At 37.1% G+C, this 18,753-nt stretch overlaps 2 protein-coding genes across 2 annotated transcripts in view; one reads left to right on the forward strand and one right to left on the reverse strand.

Annotated features, from left to right (window-relative positions):
* LOC110400247 (filamin A-interacting protein 1-like) overlaps nucleotides 1-6,772 on the forward strand; it is an 86,896-nt gene extending 80,124 nt beyond the window's left edge. The window contains exon 5 of the mRNA XM_021399961.1: nucleotides 5,992-6,772. Within this exon, the coding sequence (XP_021255636.1) occupies nucleotides 5,992-6,174 (183 nt within the window). The 3' untranslated portion in view covers nucleotides 6,175-6,772. The remainder of the gene's footprint in view (nucleotides 1-5,991) is intronic.
* CMSS1 (cms1 ribosomal small subunit homolog (yeast)) overlaps nucleotides 1-18,753 on the reverse strand; it is a 230,312-nt gene that overhangs the window by 154,972 nt on the left and 56,587 nt on the right. The window lies entirely within an intron of this gene.

An 18,753-nucleotide genomic window follows, 5' to 3' on the forward strand; every position in this document is an offset into this window, starting at 1 on the left:
ACACTTCTGTTTGTTTTTTTTCTCTTGTTATCCTAATTCAGAGCTCCCACAGCCTGATAACTCTCCATTAGCCTCACTGAGGGCATGCCACCAGTGGCTGGTAAAGACACACATAGCAATCATGTCATGGCCATCTACCCCTAAATATTCCATCTCCCACTATTTCTATGAGAATCATGGGTATATGTGATTGATTTGAATAATGAACTGTCATTACAAACTTCATCCAAGCAGAAATCTAATGTTTTCACACCACACATAAGTAACATTTAGTTTAATTACTCTGTTGCAGAAGCCATACTTTCTGAACAAGCTACATGGATTTCAATTCTGTCCTGAAATGCAAGCCACTGTATATTAAAAGCCCTTCATATCAGTACTATTTTTTGTTTTCCAAATAAGAATTTCCAATGTCTCCTGTTGGGTAAGATAAACATTTCTTTAATGTGCTGCTCATTATAGTTATCTTAAAAAGAAAATTAGAAGTTATGAACAAAATTCTTCTACTGTTTTCCAAACTTACTGAAGAGAGTCATACCTAAGAATACAGAACTCATTTCAGAGAATATTGTCAGGCAAAAGGTCAGCACTCATTTCAGAGACTCAGAGGTTAAAATCTCTGACTATAATCTGAAACAGATAAAGTTCAACTCCGGAGGTTAATTTATTTTAGACCTCTGTGGCATTATGTCACAGAAACTTTGAGCACAAATGGAAATGATTTGAAGAGAAGTCCAAAAGAGTTTGAAAACATAAGTTCAGTCTGTTACTTTACACAAGTTTATACACGATTTTTCCCTCTTACACTTAATGGCAGAGAAAGGATTTCTAACACCACTCGATTTGGCAATTCCAAGAGGCAAAGGTAAACATCCTATGAATAACTGAAAGGGTAGAAAGATCACTAGCACTTTGTACATCTTCGTAAACCAAAGGATGCCATAGTTGTCAGGTATTTCACATCTTCATACCCCCAAATTAAGTCCAAGACCCATTTTGGTTTTGCTTGCATTTTTTTCAGATATTAAAAAAAAAAGGGGGATGGGGGTGGGGAGGGAGAAGAAGGAGAACCTGGCACAAAGTGTGGGAAAGAACCATTTAATCTTCCCCATGCCACCATGGTAATGAATCTTTTTCTCTGCCCATAAAATCCCAGCTGGTTCAATCTCTCTAGAGCACATCAATTTAGCTTTGTGGCCTTGAACATGGAGGATCTTCCCAAATCTCAACACAGTGAATTTCAGAGCGCATCTATGAATACAGGCTTTTTAGCATCCTCTCACAACTTAAGCTTCTCACTTAAACTTTATGAAGTTTCTTGGCAAATTTGGTTAAGAACAGAGTGCTAAAATTTGGTGACTGGATAGCTTTAGTCACTAGGAACAGGATTCACAGGTGAAGTCTAGCAAAACAGAAAGCAGAGCAATACATTTTCTTTGCAAAAATGATGAGGATTGTGATAAATCAAAATCATATATTCCTTGGCTATGATATATATATATATATATATAAACTATTTTTTTTAAAGCAGAGGGTTGTTCAGGTAAATTTGCTCTACAGTTATACCTTCCTGCAACCTAAAGAATGCTGGATAGGCTTTTTCATTACTCACAGATCAAAATACAATAAGTTGCTTAATGTTTAAAGGAGCTTTAAGAAAGGAAAATAGACTTTCTTTGTTTTTGCTTCTGTCTAACATATAAAGGTCTGAAAAGGCTTTCCATCTTTGCATGGTTTATAAATTTAGATGATTGAGTCAGTTATTCATGAAAAACTCTGGCCTCAGAACAATTACCACTTCTCTGGAATAGAAAGCAAATTGTATTCAACGTTCTGATAAACACTGCAAAATAACTATTTTCCCAGATTCAAATAAAAACCCCAAATGTTCAAAATAATAACATCGAAAAAAAAAATAAACTCAGAAAAGGTGATGTAGTAAGAGAGAGAGAGAAGACAAAGAGGAAGATATTGCAGAATTCATGGTGTCTTGTCTCAAGTTTCAAACCTTCATGGAATTAGAAAGCCACTTCTGGTTTATAACTGTCCCCAGTTTCAAATTAGACAGGCAAAGATAAAACTCTAGGTCTCCACTGGTTGAAACTTGATGAACAAGATCTCTTACCACTTTAAGAACTTGAAAAGGAGTGATGTTAGACAAAAGCCTATATTCTGCATAAGTCAGAGATAATTCAAAGTGAATTCCACTTTTAAAATCCCAGCGGATCAACTTGAGGAATGAAGCACTCCCATCAGCCTTTTAATGAAGTATAACTGACTGTATCCTCACAACTTTCAAGGGAAGACACCTGTAGGACACCAAAAAGTTACAGTCATATGAAGATATGCTGATAACATAACATTCAGGAAAAGCAGATTAATATATCTGCATGGAGTTCTGGTACAGCCAGGGTTGAAAAAGACGAGGAAAGAACTGCTCCCACTGTCTCCAAATATCCTAAACTCAGGATTATACATTCACACCCACACAATGACCATGAGGGTATTATTAGCAGGAGTAATATTTCACTAAATTTTGGATAAATAAATGTAACTAGCTCAGTCTGTATTCTGGCTCTATGCCAAACACAAAACAGTCTAATGAGAAAGACGGTAAGTTCAGTTCTAACATAATGAACATGAGATGCACTGTCTTATTTTGACTTCAAGCACAAGTTGGTGGCAAAACGATTAAATGCCTGTGAATTTTTAATGTGCTAAACTATTCACAGTTACGTAAGTTCATGCCTCCTATTTTCCATTGTATTGTACACTATGTTCAAGTGTTAATTCTAGCAAAAAGCCCATATGGTTAGCAAGTACAAAACAACAAATCACTTAATCAAGATTTTATCACTTTAATTTGCCACAGAAGACATTTATACTGCTGCTTATTAGTCTTCTTTGGGATTTTTAGCCAAGAACTGTTTAGGCAGAGTAAATGCTGTGTGTACATATAAATGGACATTTTTGTATGTGCACATCTTGCATTCGGACAGGGTAACTTGAGGAAGAAACGGCTGCATGAGAAAACTCCTTTGAGAGTATCTCATGCTAGCAGGGGCTCACAAGACTTTTCCCTCCTCTCTGCTGGTACGTGTGAGTCACTACAAGATCTCAGGAGAAAATGCTGGAGGCAAACTTGCTCCCCAAAGCTGTACCCTTTTCTCCTGCAGGGACAGGGACAGAACAGAGCTTCCAAACAGCAACATGGTACCATGTCTGTGCTCTCTGCTTGGTCCCTTGCAAATACTCTAGAACAAACAAACCCATAAAACACCACTGGCAGGTCCCACAACCTTCATACCCAACTGTGCAGAAGCAGAAATATTTGTTTGATTCATGTTGATTGCATTGATTAGTTTAACTAACCTTCATCTCTGTCAGTCATTGATATGGTGGGATACACAAGTCATTTGATTTATGATCAGCTGTTAGCCAAAAATTTCACTTTTCTTACTATAGCAATTTTTGCATTCCCTCAGATTCTTACATGTGCTTTCAAAGCACTGTTTCTATCATTATAAATGCATCCCTTCATTTTCTTAACTCTATCCATGCAGACTGACTGCCAAAATAAGTAAGAGTTTCACACCTTTGCCTTCTTCCCCACCTGACCGCACAGTGAGGGCTGTGACCAGCAAATGTCATCATGCAAGGCTGATGCCCAGTTTGTATCAATTTAAGCAAGACAGGGCCATAGCCACAAACAGCACCACAATACAACTTTATCAAAAAGCAGAATGCTGGTTGCTTTCAGAGGACAGCATACAGTCACCTTAAGGCATGGTCTTTAAGACCACAAGGATCACAAACTCAGGCGATGGTGCTTCATGCATCCATGCCGTAAGTGCTCCAAATCTTGGACACGGAAGAAGGTTGATAAAATACAGTGAAAGTTTTCTATCTTTCTGGCAAAACTACTAGCTCAGAAAAAAGATTTCAAATTTTGAAATCCTCACTTCTGGTGAAAGAAGAATGTGGAGAAATTAAAAATAGCCAGATTTCTTCAGTCTAACCTTTTAAGGCAATTCAGTTTTCAACCCCTGTAAAAGATACGGAAAACACACCCAAGAGGTTTGGAAGAGGTGACACTTGTTTCCTGAAAAAGCTTGGGTATGCAAGGGTTTTGATAAGAAATGTTTTCCCCAAGAGAGATCCTACTGCAGATTCATAATTCCAGAAAACATTGACCTTGTAGAAGTAAAAGTACTCTAATGCCAGGGAATGGGAGGGGGAAGGTCTTAACAACCTGCTGTAGTAGCACCATAAGGCAGCTGAGGACAGCCACCACTTTCTTTATATTTTTAGATCATGGGTGAAATTAACTCAGGTGCGTTGCAACAGAAAAGACATTGATGCCATAAGAAGAAAGAACAGGCGATTTTCCAAGTGATCCATCATTTCTGATGGAACATTTTGGATTCAAATCACCTTCAAAGTTTTGTCAGTTGACCTTATTTCCTTATTCACATCATCATCAACAAAAAGAAGTTAACAATGACAGAAAAACCAAGAGAATATGTGCTTAGAAAAGAAGCTGAAGTAAACAGAGGGAGAATCAGAAGCCCATGTAAAAGTAGAGGATTTTCTCAGTCATTCCAGAAACTCATGTTCAGGTATTCTGGTCATTCCCGACATCGCTTCTATCAGCCAAACTATCAATAAGCACAAGGAAAAGATAATTTATCACAGTCCTCTGAATTATACAGCCTAAAATAAACAGCGGCTCTAAGAATATGAAGGCCCAGTGTGCCTTTCAGCATGTGAAATTCCTAGTGGGGGAAATGTCGGAGAACCAGAACCAGTCTTGCTTCTCACACTGCCCATTTGTGAATTCTTTCCTATTAATAGAGTGAGCTACTGCAAAGCAGCTCAACTACTAGAATAGTCTGCGGTTAGAAGGAGCTGGCTCTGGCTTTGCATTTAAAATTTATCTTGTCCAAAACAGATTTTAGGATTCTCTTGTTGACCTAATCAGGAAGACGGCCTCCTCAGAGGAGGATGAATGACTAGTGAACAAAAATGCCCACAAATACAAATTCTCCTCAGGTCTCTAGATAGCTTCCAGTGATCTCTCCTCAAACTTCAGCTAGACCAGCCTAAGGAGGATAATGCCTTCTTGTTTCATACACACATTTGCATAACTTGGTCACATACTGAATTCGGAATTATAATGGAATCCTCAAAATGACAGTTTTCTTTCTGTTCATGGAAATCATTTTGTTCAAAAACTTAACAGTCATGTCAATACCTCTATGTTTAGAAAAATAGTTTAGAAAAATAAAAAGGAGAAGGAGTTTGATTTTCAAAGTGTGCAACAAGGCAAGGCAAACCCATTCACAACACGAAATTTGAGGAAACAAATGAGAAATGCCCCCTATTTACTTTCCTACTCCTGTTTTTGGGCTATTATTTCTAAAAAGTATATGCAATTTGAAGTAATCCTACTGTTCATTGAAAATACTCCGATCCATTAAAAAATTTAGCACTTGTTCCAGAAACAGAGTCATGTACACAGTAAGCACAGGAGACAGGACTGCTTTCCACTCTTGGTTATATCACACATTTGCTGGGAAACCAGAGGAAAACCTCTTTTTGATCTGTCTACCTTAACTCGATACTCTCATTTTCTACAGAGCTACAAATAAGATTTCTATTTCTATTCAACCAAAACTAAGCCTACTTCCATGTGAAGTAGAGCCTTCTTCTGCCAAGGCATCTGTTTCTCTATCAGAATTATCAATGGCAAAAGCACAGTCATGGCAGGTGACTGAGGGTCCTGCAAAACAGTACCTTAACTAATTTTGCTTGTTTGTCAGATTTAGATTGATGGAATTAAATAACCTTTTCCATGCTGGTAACAAAGGACAGAGCCATCAGGCTATTAAACGTATTATATATTGCTAAGCCTCTTCTATAATCTTTTATTGATACAATCTGAGTGACTAAGAGTTTTGAAAGATTTCAGGACCTTTTTTTTTTTTTTAGCTTGATAAAGTTGTAGAGAAACAGAAGGAAACTCACAGACGAATGCTGGAGCAACTTCTAATGGTGGAAAAGTCACACAGACAGACACTGTATGAACTAGAGGAAGAGAAGAGGAAGCACAGTGAATACATGGAGAAAAGCGATGAGTTTATAAGCTTACTGGAAAAAGAACGTGAAAGGTAAGGTTACCACTTGCCATAGTACTGAAAAATACTTATGATTTAATATAATGCATACGGATCTGTCCACTTTCTGCATCTACTAAAAATCAGGAATATTTGCAGAGTCGTATTTTGAGAGTTCAGCTATAAAAACATTATGAATTATTCCTAAATAACAGTGGTGTAGGTCAGTGTGTTGGTACATTCTTCAGCTCCATTCGACAGCAACAACTATGTACAATACAGGGAGCCGAGGGAGATGCACAAATGTGTTAAAAGTTACAACCACATAAAGCAGGTGGGTCTTTCAGCATGTTTAAGATGTTCAGTGTTCACAATGGGATGTAAGTTAGAGAATATGAAATCCAGTGTGCAGGCTACAATGGCAGAAGAGAGACATGAGGAAAAATAGAAGGTGTTTGGACAAATCAGAGAAGCACAGAAAGAGGACGCAAAGGCAAAAGGTAGTTTGTAGAAAACTTTGAAAATAAGTTCCTCTATCAGGACTGGCATAAAAACCATAACCAAAAATCGCAACAGCTTGTTTAAGCATAATGTGAGGGTTTCGACACCAATTCTCAGGATTCAGAAGAATTTAATGTCATTTACTGTCTTTTAAAATTTCAAAACACAACTTCTCTGAATCTGCTGTAAAACTGAACACATTCTAAGGGAAAAAAAAAATGGAAGAACATTTCCTATTCCGTGGATGGCTACTCCAGAAGATAGGAGTATATTGTCTCTGTTTCCTTTTGCTTCGGAACAGCTTCCAGATGGAAATGTTTGGGTGTGAGAATGTCAAGCTTATTCTAAACTCACATTATGCATAGATAATTCTTCCTCTGCTTCGTCTGTGTAACATCATGTTCCATGTATTTTGGCAGCATTTACTACTTTCACCCTTTCCAGTACACCTCTCTCCTTTATGTCTATCAAAGATAGCACATATGCTTCCCACCAAGTACACAGCCATATTTATGCAATGCAAATAAAGAGGCTGGGGAAAAAAAATAATTTACTTCTCAGAAAAAAAAGTATTAATGCAAGCAACCACAAGCACACACAGAAAAGCACAAACAGTCCCTCAGCAAAGGGCAGAATGAATGTTTTTTTCTAAAAACTGCTTTTGTGAAACATCGATGTATCAGAAGCGGAAGTCTGAGCTGAACAGAGCCTTTCATCTGTGCTGTCCATTCCTCAAAAACTAGGAGTTTCTCATCTATCTCTTAGAGACAGAGCTAAACAACCACAATTGCTAAATGTTACATCAGACACATGTGCTCACACAGCCTGAAAAGCTGCTCAGGAGGAAAGACTAAGCACCATGATCTTTGTGGTTTTTTTTTCTTCTTGTGAAAACAAGGTAGGCATGGGAATAAAACTCTATTCCTTGCATCTCCCCCCTACTCCCCCCATAAAACATTTACCGCTATTATCTGCAACATTTAGTCTATCTGCCTGGAAAAATGAAAAAAAAAAAAAGAAAAAAGAAAATAGCGAGGTACTGAATGAGACCTTAGAGGATGTAATAACAGATTTCAGATTAAGTCTCAATTTTTGTATTTTCTTTGGAGGACTTATTTTATGTGGAAAACCATAAGGGGGTGTGATGTCACATATTGAGCTGATTCCAAAATGTTTGCCAAGTCATGTCGCCATCAAGATCTCCACGCAATTGCCTGCCATAATAAAAAGAAAGAAAAAAAAAGAAAAAAGACAAACAAAAAACGCTCAGCAAGTCAAGGCACATCTCCTTCTATGTTAGCCTGCATGACTTGACATTCAGAATACACACTCATACAAAGCAAAGTGACCTTTCCTTTCATTTCAAAAATCATAGTCTTATTGTAAATCTTCACAGGATGTAAATTTTGCTCTTGGCTTATCTGAACAAATAAAACTCTATGAGAAGTTTCATACATAAACAATGACAATGAATTTTGGTTCCCCTGCTGAAATTCCATTTAAGAACAAACTGTACAGAAAAGCCATAAGCATTTGTCAAAGAACTTCTTCCTTTTTCGACAAGAAGCAGTATCACTTTATGAGTGTGTAAAGGAATATAACGTTCCTAACAAGATTTCAGTTTCAAAGCAAAATCCTGAACTTCCCTTCAATTAGTCAAAGAAGTGTTTTATTTTAGGAAAGAGCAAGGCTACAGTATATGCTTTAAGATAACTTCAAATACTATAGAATGCATGCAAGCCAAACATGGTACCTGAGTAATATGTGATTATACGATCAACTTGAAAAGACCTGGATGTTTTGGGGTAGTGATGCTGAAGGACTGAAAACTACTGTTTATGATAGGAATAAAGAAACTGTGAGTCAGATCCAATTCTTATACACAGTTAAAGATGTTATCAAATGAGGAGGAGGGAAAGCATTTCCTCTTTCTTAGGTATGTTCTCAGGAAGAGTAAAACTGTTGAATTCTTAAACGAAAGCGTTAGTCATAAACTACTTTATCAGACGATCATGTTTTACAAACCCAGGCAAGCCTCTATCATAGTGTCTTTCTGCTGCATTACTCCCTCCATACATGACAGTTCTCATTAATAAGGTAAACTTTGAATTTTTAATTAAATTTTCTTAATGAAATTTTTAACTAAGTTATGTTTAGATCATACAAAATATCAGCAGTTTTCAATGATTCGGTAAAAACACTTCAATCATTCAAGAATCCCTTTGACTTCATAGCAAGGCAACAAAACTTAAGTTTCTCCTAAGCAATTGTACAGTATCAGACTTGTGAGTTTAGGACAAGATTAGTGACAGCTTTCTAGGTTTAATATTAACCCTTTAGACATTTCAAACATTTTTCTATTGCCTGCCAAAACTACTTCTCCATTGTCTTCCTGTAGTTTGGAGATGAAAATGGATCTTCCAAGCTGAAAAGTCTCAATCTTCACAGGTTCATCCCAATTGGGAATTAACTTCTCCAAGAAGGGTAATTTCATTAGCATTTAATTTGCTAAGCAATAGACATTTACCAGTCATATATAGCTTGAAAGTGTAGCGATAAATTCCTAATGAATAGAAAAGTTTTGTGGAGAAAAGGAAGCCGGTGGGCCAAGATTCCAAGATTAAATGCCTGCAACCAATTAATGTAATCCAGTGTTCAATTATGGGAGCTGGAAAGAAAAAATATGCCAGAAAGAGCATTTCACGCCCCATAGAAGCATGTTCCCTTTCATGAGACTCCCACTTTTGCCCCTCTCCCCTTCATCCTCAAAGGCAACTACAAAGGGTCAAGAATAAACACATTCTGGACCATTGCTTTGTCTGACAGTATTGATGCTTCCTTTCCAATCAATTTCTCAGAAAGCACGGTTAAGAAAATGTGAATAAATAAATGAATAAATAATGAATAAATAAAACCAGATGTGAAAATACACAACAGTTTTTAAAATACAGATTCAAACATAGGTTCCACTGTATCTTTACTGAGGATGTACCTACTTGTCCAGATAAATTTATAAATATTCCATGCTTTTGCAGTACAATTAAATAATAAAAGTTGTTATTTTAGGGAATAATTTGCAAAGCTAAAATATGAAACTAGAAGGTTTTCCAGATAGCTATGCACCTAGTTTGAAAACATGTCATATGCATGCAAGCGTTCATATGTTTGCGTATTATTCTCCATCCCACAAAACAAAATGAAATGCCTAAAAACAGAAAAGAAACGAAAGAATAAAATGATAAGCACTTACACAGCCTTTTCCTCTGCAAATATCAAGGAGTTTTAAATATTATATGAACTCAGTTACTTCCTGTTTTTTGAATACTGAAAGGACATGAAGGCACGAGTGTAAGTAACCTCTCTCTGCTCACAACGTACCTCAGTGCTAAGACTGCAGGAAAGGAAGAAATCTCCCAATGAATAGGTGTCCTCCATCTTCAAACCCACTATATACTATGGCTAGCATGTTGATTTTCAACAACAACAAAATGTAAAAACTTTAATAAGTTTTAGAAGTAAGTGAACATTGTTCACAGGACAGGAAAAGAAACAGCAGTTTGCCAATCAGTGATGTAAACAAATTTTACAGGTAGTTAGGATAAATGTTGCCCACAGAAATTCGAGTATTGGCGCAAAACTTCTCAGGTTGGTATGACAGCAATTAATAAGCTCTTAGCTTAAGGATCCTCTACTGAGAAGAAACGCAACGAAAATAACCAACTGCCAGCAACTTTCTGTTCTTTCATCCAAAGACATCTTTTATTGTTTCCACATTAGCTACTTCACCTCACTCCCTACAAGTCTCCACTGGATGTGCGGCCATTACTGCATTAAGGTTATGTATTAACTCTTGTGTACTTTTATAATACATCTTGATCCTCTTATTGAATGTTACTACATGGCCCAAACCCTCCATCACACTACAACTGTACTAAAATTAGGTAGGCCATGTGGTTTTAGGTAATTGTGCACTTAGGGTTAGAGGTTTTTTTAAACAACAGATGAAACTAACTGCTACACGCAGTAGGTCAAGCGAGCAATGCTGGAAAACCAATATAATCCATCAAGAAGAGAAGAAAGCTCAGATGGGAAGCTAGGTAGTATGTTGTCAGCATAACATTGCTGTACTTGAATTCTGACACATTCACACGTTGAAATAACAATATATTGTATGTCCAGTACTGGAAAATTCAATGTTCTGTAGCAGTGGGTATAATTAATATTTGCTGTTTTTATTAATGAAACCAATTAAATATTATAAGAAGCAGGATCTTATCATTACAGAAAGCTGCAGTAAAAATAAACACTGTCGACTTATTTATTCTACATGTTAGCAGCAGTTTTTAATTTCATGCACACTAAACTATTGTTATAGATTGCATTGTACTCAAATGCAATCATTTCCTTTTAGCTTTCTGGCAATGAGTTATATATATTACATATGCCTGAGACTATGTCTTGCAAGTTGTGAAATCGATGCCAGATCTCTGTACATTTGACCTTTTTCATGGGTATCTAGTGCTCTGTAGGTGAGTAAGAGAGACCCACCACAAACAAAACATTAGCATTCTTATTCCACACTACATCCCAATGGAACAGTCCCACTAAGAATAAATACCACTGAGGCACAGTGACAAGACACAAGGAAGTGATGTATGCAGATTAATTACCTCATGCTTGTACGTGAAGAACTCTGTACCATTACACTGCATAACTTTCAACAGATGTTGTGAAATTAAACTCTCGTCAAAATTCAAGGATTCAGAGATTTATACAACAGTTTCTGTAAATGATGAAGGTTTATCTTAAAAAATAAACGAATAAAATCAGGTTAGCAAAGAAATGAAAAAAACACAAAACTATTAAGTAAGGTCAAATTATGTTTACTCAAAAACAAAGACTAAAGAGAAATGCAAACAGAATCAGGGCTTTCAACTCAGTGTTAGTACAACTGAGAAATTTTTTTGGATCTGTGGTGCAATTTTCCGTTATTCCACCTATTGCAAATTAGCCAGCAGATGCAAGATCTGGTGATAACCATTTCTCATGCAACTCCACCAGCATTCATGGAATGAAAGAGAAGTGAGGCTCACACTCAGTTTCTTTAAATTTTGAGTACAGGAGATATCTGTCAGTGCCTAAGGCACTGTCACGACTACAAATCCATAATCGTATTGGGTATTTTGAGGCAGGGGAGGACATGATGGAAAATCTTAGTCAAACACCCTTCTACCCTGATATTCTGTTTCCCCTCCTAAGGGGGAAACCAATGGGCATCATCACATGCCCTCACAGCAAAAGGGAGGAAATTCTTCTGAGAGAGATGAGCATGGAAAACCACCTTGGTGGCAGCTCCAGTCAGCACTTCTAACTGTGGTGTCACAGCTCAAAGGGAAAGATGATCTTTGAAAGCTGGCGAGTCTCAGAATATTTATGGCTCTTGTAAATCAACCCCAACTCCATATATTCTATTTGGAACCTAACCAGTGACCAGCACGGGTGATGAAGGACTGGCAAAATATTCTCATGGTGAGATGCTACTCTTAGTAATCGGGCACTTGCTCCACTCACCAATTTAAATTTCCAAATAAGACGCAGTGCACTGCTCCACGTATGCCACAGCATAACTTGCCTAATCACAAGCAACAATAGAAGCGGATGACTGCACTGAGACCTGTGACCAAAAAAAGACACAGTGCCCTTCTGATTCACTGCAGGGTGGGGCAGAGAGAAGGGCAGAAATTGGCACAAGGTTTTGTAACCAGAGTTTTAAAAGAAAACACCCGACATTAGACAGAGAGAAGAATCTATAAACTGTTCTCTGAGCTAGCAGAAAAGTTTGATGCTATCATAATTTTTCAGAACGAGTCATAGCTCTGGGAAAAGCTATACTCCTGTTTCAGTGTGGAGGAGAAATCCAAATGAAGTTAAGATCTTTCTCGTGACAGAAAAATCTAAGTGACCTCTATGTGCTATTATTAGCTTCATATCTTAAGAATAGGCAAGAGAAAAATGGCCATGAGAACAGAGGACACAGGTCACACACCAGTTATCAGGACCAGAGGTCTAAATTCATAACCAAGTTTCCCATGGCATATTGTGAACTTCAATGCATTTATGCCTAGCTACAAAATCACTGAGCATTATTCATATGTAGTTTTGTATATACACATACATATGTATATGAATGAAAGGAGCTTGCATGGGAGCTGAAGCACTTTAAGTAAAATGTCACAGTTCCACTCTGGGCTTAAGACAGTAATATTAAATTGCATAAGGAGGAAAATTAGTAGCACTGAATCTGATGAGAACAAGGGTTACTAGAAAAAAAACTCATTAAAAAAAATGAAATTATCTTCTGTGGTAATTTTGCTTTTTGCATAAGTACATATTTTTGTTTCTTGAGCCTGAAATGCATGCTACATAAACTTCAATGAGAAACAACACCTGTGTGGACAAAGTAACACACAACCTACTTAAAGTCTGAAGACTGAGCCCAGTGCAAAGCATGGTGAACATTTGAGCCTTTTAGCTATGAAGATCAGGACAAAGCCAGAGAAAGCATGTAAATACAGAAATAAATGGTTAGGATGGACCAGATAGGTGATAGATGCAGGTTTATCTAAGATCTGTAGCAGAGAAACCCTGAGACTGGTGCTTGAGTGGCTTGCAGCCACTTAGGTCTGCTACCTAAGGAGCATTGGAATGGAGAACTGCAAAGTCCTCTTTAGTGGGATTCAAAGCATGCCCCTTGGGAGAAAAATTGATATAGCAGCTTCTGTGAGGCATGGTTTGGAGATATTCCAAAGGCTGAGCAGGCAAAGAGACTTTGCCAATCCTTTTACCCTCTCACAGATAAGTTAGCGCTGAGGAACACTAGTGGTAAAAGCTAGAGCATGTACAGACATACTGACGACAGAAGGCTCCAGTACTAAAGGATCTCAAACCATCATTTGATCATCGACAACTTTTTTTTCCTGACTGAAAATTAAGGAACAGTTGTCATGTCAGGCTAATAGAAGAGGAAAGAAGAGGTATTATGCCATAGAAAACTTTCATTCACTCCCAAAACAGGAAGTTTAAAATGCCAAGGGGACAGTCACACTGAAAATACCCAGACAGCTAACTGATTTGTGTCTGCCAAACTTGGCCTAACACCAGACCCTACCTGTGCCAAGAATGTTGGAGAAGAAGGGAAACTCACTGAACACAGAAACATGGTTGTTCTCAAATGTGCATATGAGCTTGACTAGATATGCCTTGCACAGACCTGCTCAAGATACTCATAGCGGCCTCAGTGGAGAGAACATCAGGTTATTGCATTGCAAAAGAAAATCATTAAAACCACACTTTGTAACAATGCTGTATTTACTTGCTTGCCAATACCTTTCAAGTTCCAATTTTTGGTTGAAAACGTGAGAACTGATCAAAAAAACCTGTAATTTGAACAGAGCTCTTCACTTTTAAAGCCACTCATAATCTTCTCTTTTATTCCCTACCACAAAGCTCCTTAGCTACATCACTGTGATTCACAGTATCTTCAAGTCATTGGAGAAAACAAGGAAAGATAGTCATGGTACTGCATCCTGGAAGATGTTGAATACTTTCAAATCCCATCCAGAATTCTGTAGGAGGAGATCAGTTCCCACCAAGACCAAGCCTACACTCAGGACAAAATCAGGACTGTTTTACATGAGAAAAGTGCTAAGGATGAACATTTATTTTATAAAATAAACTTTTATTAGTAAGTTTCATACAAAATCCATCCAATCTTTTCAGTCTATTTAGTGGAATTTGATAAACATAGGTACAAATGAGAGTATCCAAATGATACCAGGTATGTAAAAATAAATAAATAAATAAATATCCATATCTAACTACATAGACTGAAAAGACTGGATGGATTTTGTATTATTTTATTCTAAATTCAGGTGTGAACTAAGAGAATAAAAAGGCAGATCCAAGTAAAGACAATGAAACCCAAAGAGACATGGCCACCACAGACATAACAAGTGAAAAAAGGGGCTTTCTTGAATCATCCTTCCACTTCAGTCAAGAAGTGGAAGGATTACCAGCGCACTTGCACATTATCCTTCTTCATAACCTGGAGGCAAAAATAAAAAAAAAAGACAAAAGACAAAAACAGATGATCCTGTAGGAACAAAAATAAAATACACCAGAAGTAGAGACCTTACGCCCTCCTCTCCCTTTAATTTAATTTGCATGCTAATAATTTTAGGAACATCAGAAAAGCACATTCTGATGTATATGTATATGACTGCTAAACTGACGTTTAGGGATGTTCAGATCCTCTAGTTTCATTTAAGCCATCAAGAAATTGGGACAACATTTATTCAGATGTTTAGACAAGATCTCACATGTTTCTCATTTGAAAATTTTATCTTATGTCCAGCTGGGGGACTGAGAAGCAAGACACACTCCCTGAAATCCTAAAATTCTCCTTTTTTTCAATAGTCTTGCCAGCTAAACTCTGGATGTCTTCACATTCTGTCAGACAGGAGAATGAGTCAGTCTGTCCCTAACTGGCCTTCTAAAAAGGAAATTGAGAAGTTTTATGACATATTTGGATAAACATACTCACTGGATAAAGTTACTTACCTTCTTATATCACTTTAAGTTTGCTATAAACCTTCAAAATCCTTATAGACTAGATTCAAGTATAGCCAATGAAAAGTATAGATTATAAATAAACTTAATGAAAACCACTATATTAAAACTCAAAGGACCTTGTAAACATGCTTGTCAAAGCCTCACCATTGTTAAATGGTGCCACAGCACTAAATCCATGTTATTAATTGCTAAGTCATCCACAATCTTTATTGAAATATCAGCCCTGCATACATCATCTTTGGTTCAGAACCCAGTTCTCTTATGGTCTCTGTGCACAATGTAACAGCCAACACTGCAGCTCTGACTGAAGGAGCAATGAATAAAATCAGGGCTTGCACAGTTCAACTCTCCTGAAAAGACAGCGACGACCACCGTTATAGTCTATGTGCACTCTACATCTTCCTGACTGTAGGACCTTGCCTAGAGATCATTAAAATACACTGCACTGAGTCTACAGAAAGACAGAAATAACTTAGCTGATTTAGCTTCATAAGCTCTCAGTTTACTAAAGAGAAAGGAGATTTAAAGTGCCATTTTGGAAATCATCATTTCTTGCAGTAGTGCATATCCAACAGCACAGTATGCAGCTCAGTAGAGTCTTATTAACGAATGTATCTCACAGACTCAAGATCGTGATATCTATAAATTCCCATTTGCGTTAGCACTATATTAACTTCAGGTGCATGGAAAGAAAAGAAGTAACACAACAGAGCTTCTTCTAGTTGAACGTATAAAACAAAACATTTACAGTATGTGAGTTCTTTTAATCAGGCTTTGTTTTCTGTATAAGCTTACAAGTGTTAACAAATTCTAGGATTCCTCTGGTGTAAATTTTTTGTCTGTAACCAATCTTACAATTAAGCCAACTTCATATAGTTTCTGTTTTCACTGCCAGCATTTCATTAAACATGTATTTTAACTCCTGTGTAAAAATCTGAGTCCTAAAACTTCATACACAATCTTGCCATTGAGTATTCTGATTTCTAAATGTATGGATAGCTGTTTTTATGACACCAAGGAGGCATCCAGAGCATTTCTTGGAGAAAACTGAGAAGGATAAAAATAACAGCATATAAAGGAATTTGAAAAGTGCTCAGAGGCAGATTTAGCTTTTTAACCACCTGACTACAAGCCTGTCTCTATCACTGCATCCCTGAAACAGTACCAAAGTGCCAGTTCTGGCAGTAATGTTGCATTTCAATATGCAGTAGAAAAAATGATGCAGGAAGAAATGGCTTAGTTTTACTAGACTGTGGAAGGACTTTGGAAATAGATAGGACCTTTATAGGATGTACTATGTTCTGTCTAACAAAACAGTATTTAATCTAAACAGAGTTTACAAAAAAAAAAAAAAAGAAAAGAAAAGAAAAAACCATGAAGGTGCAAGTGCCCCTGTACAAATACAAGAAGTCTAAAAATCTAAGAGAAAAAAATCAGATGTCTAGTTTCACACAAGGGCATAAATACAATGTGTTTCTCAATGTCAGTGAGAAAAAAGTTACTTAGAGGAGTATGACTGTACTATTGAGAAAATATTTACCTCATGAGAGAACTATTTATGTTGATGTAGGAGCAGTACCCATGAAATTTAAAAAAAAAAAAAAAAAAAAAAGAAAGCAGAAAAGCAGACTGAAACAAGGTAAATGTGATTCTGTCAAAGACTGTAAGCTGAATTTCCTATGCAAACAGATGATCATACAAATGCTAGACTGCTGGCCATCAATCTAAAATAACAACACTAACCACAGAGCGACCAGAGGTAGAAAGTGGAGGCGTAAGGGGAATCTGCAGTTATTTTCACATGCTGCATAAGCATCACACTAGAGTACAACAGAGAACAGCTGTTTAAATAGTCTAACTTCTGTAAAACATCTAATCATGAATTGTAAGAGGGAGCAAATTATGGTTTTGGCTTCTGCTAGAGTAATGAACTAGCCTTCAGTGTACATAATAAAAACCTAGGGATGAGTAAGTTCTCAAATTCAACCTGTTAGTGCTAAGAGGGGTAGAAGAAAAGCAAAAGGAAAACAAAACAAAAAAAAAACCAAACAACTATGGTATTTAGCTCTAGGTGAGATAGGTACAACACTGATGGAACCTAATTAAATAGAGCATTTAAAAGACTAAAACTGCTTGAAGGCACCATGGAAACAACAACAGTCACAAAACAGATTCAATGTGAATATGTATCAGCAAATCAAAAGAAACTAAAAGATTCTCCTCCGAGCACACCAAACAATTTAACAAGAATAAAGTAAATTAAGCATAAAGACATCATAAAGGGGGAAATTGTGCAAACCAAGATAACAGACCAGAAATAGAAATGCTGCTCAATAGAAATGCTGCTCAATAGAAATGCTGTTAAAAACTGCCTAGACAAAAGTCTGCATCCCACTCAAAGTGGAGAAGAAGGAATTGCTGTGGACATCCTTCTCCTCAGCAAACAGTGAAGCACAAAATTCAGTTTTGGTCACAACTTGAGGTTGGTTTTCTTTTAATTTTGCCCTGACAGTCAACACTGGATTCCACTATGTGGGAAATCAAGGAAGCTTTCACATGAGTTTCTTTATGGAGCATGAGTTCACAAAGCAAGCTAAAGCTGAACTGGTAATAGGAAAAGTTTTAAATCTAACTTACACAACACAAAACAACAAGCTTACTAACACCTTACCAGGACTGAATGGTACTGAAGGGTTTGCATGAGGAACGGTGAGCTATTAGCTGATGGGTAACTCCTCTCCTAGAAAAGCCAGAGAAATGGGAGACAGTATTCATTTTTAATTGGAGATTCTAGGAATAACGCAAGTAGAACTCAAGACTTATTCATTTGATTTACCAACTGATTAAAGGAAATTAAAGAGAGCTAACAGATATCAGGGAAACACAAAAAAAATTCCAGCCAGTTGAAAGGAAAGCAGAATCATGTGCCAAAAGTCTGTTCTCTGTCTCCATCAGTCCTTGCATTGAGTAATGCTTTGCCCTTCTATCCCCCATTAACCCTGGTATCTGCAAGTGAAGCAAAACTAACTGAGCTCACAGCAGTTCATTCATCCCTATCCCAGCATAAACATGTTTTTCATGCAGTCACACTCTGACATGCATAAAAACAAAATTCAAGGGTCTGACCAGCTGCTTGCAATTGTTTGAAATAGATGTTTACAAAGCCCAATTTTAAAATCAAGTTTCTTATGGCTGTGTGCCCCTCCATTGTCATTCTATTTTATCATCCATCAGCAAATTTCAGAATAAATGTAAGAAAGAAGCAGAGATCTCTAAACTATGAAATGCATGCCAGGTTCCTGACAATGATCATCCTTTAGTGCCCAAAATATTAAGCAAGATACCAGTTTGACCTCAGTGAAAGTGCAGTACAGTAAAACTTTGTGTTCATCCAAGTTTTCAAGAAATAAGTGCAAGCATGTGGGCTCGTAGCTTGCAAAGAGCTCAGACTTGTACCTTTCATTCTTTTAGAGAACTGCAACTTGACTTCCCAATGCATTCAGGC

Source organism: Numida meleagris, chromosome 1, assembly GCF_002078875.1.
Source record: "Numida meleagris isolate 19003 breed g44 Domestic line chromosome 1, NumMel1.0, whole genome shotgun sequence".
Taxonomy (NCBI): Eukaryota; Metazoa; Chordata; class Aves; order Galliformes; family Numididae; genus Numida; species Numida meleagris.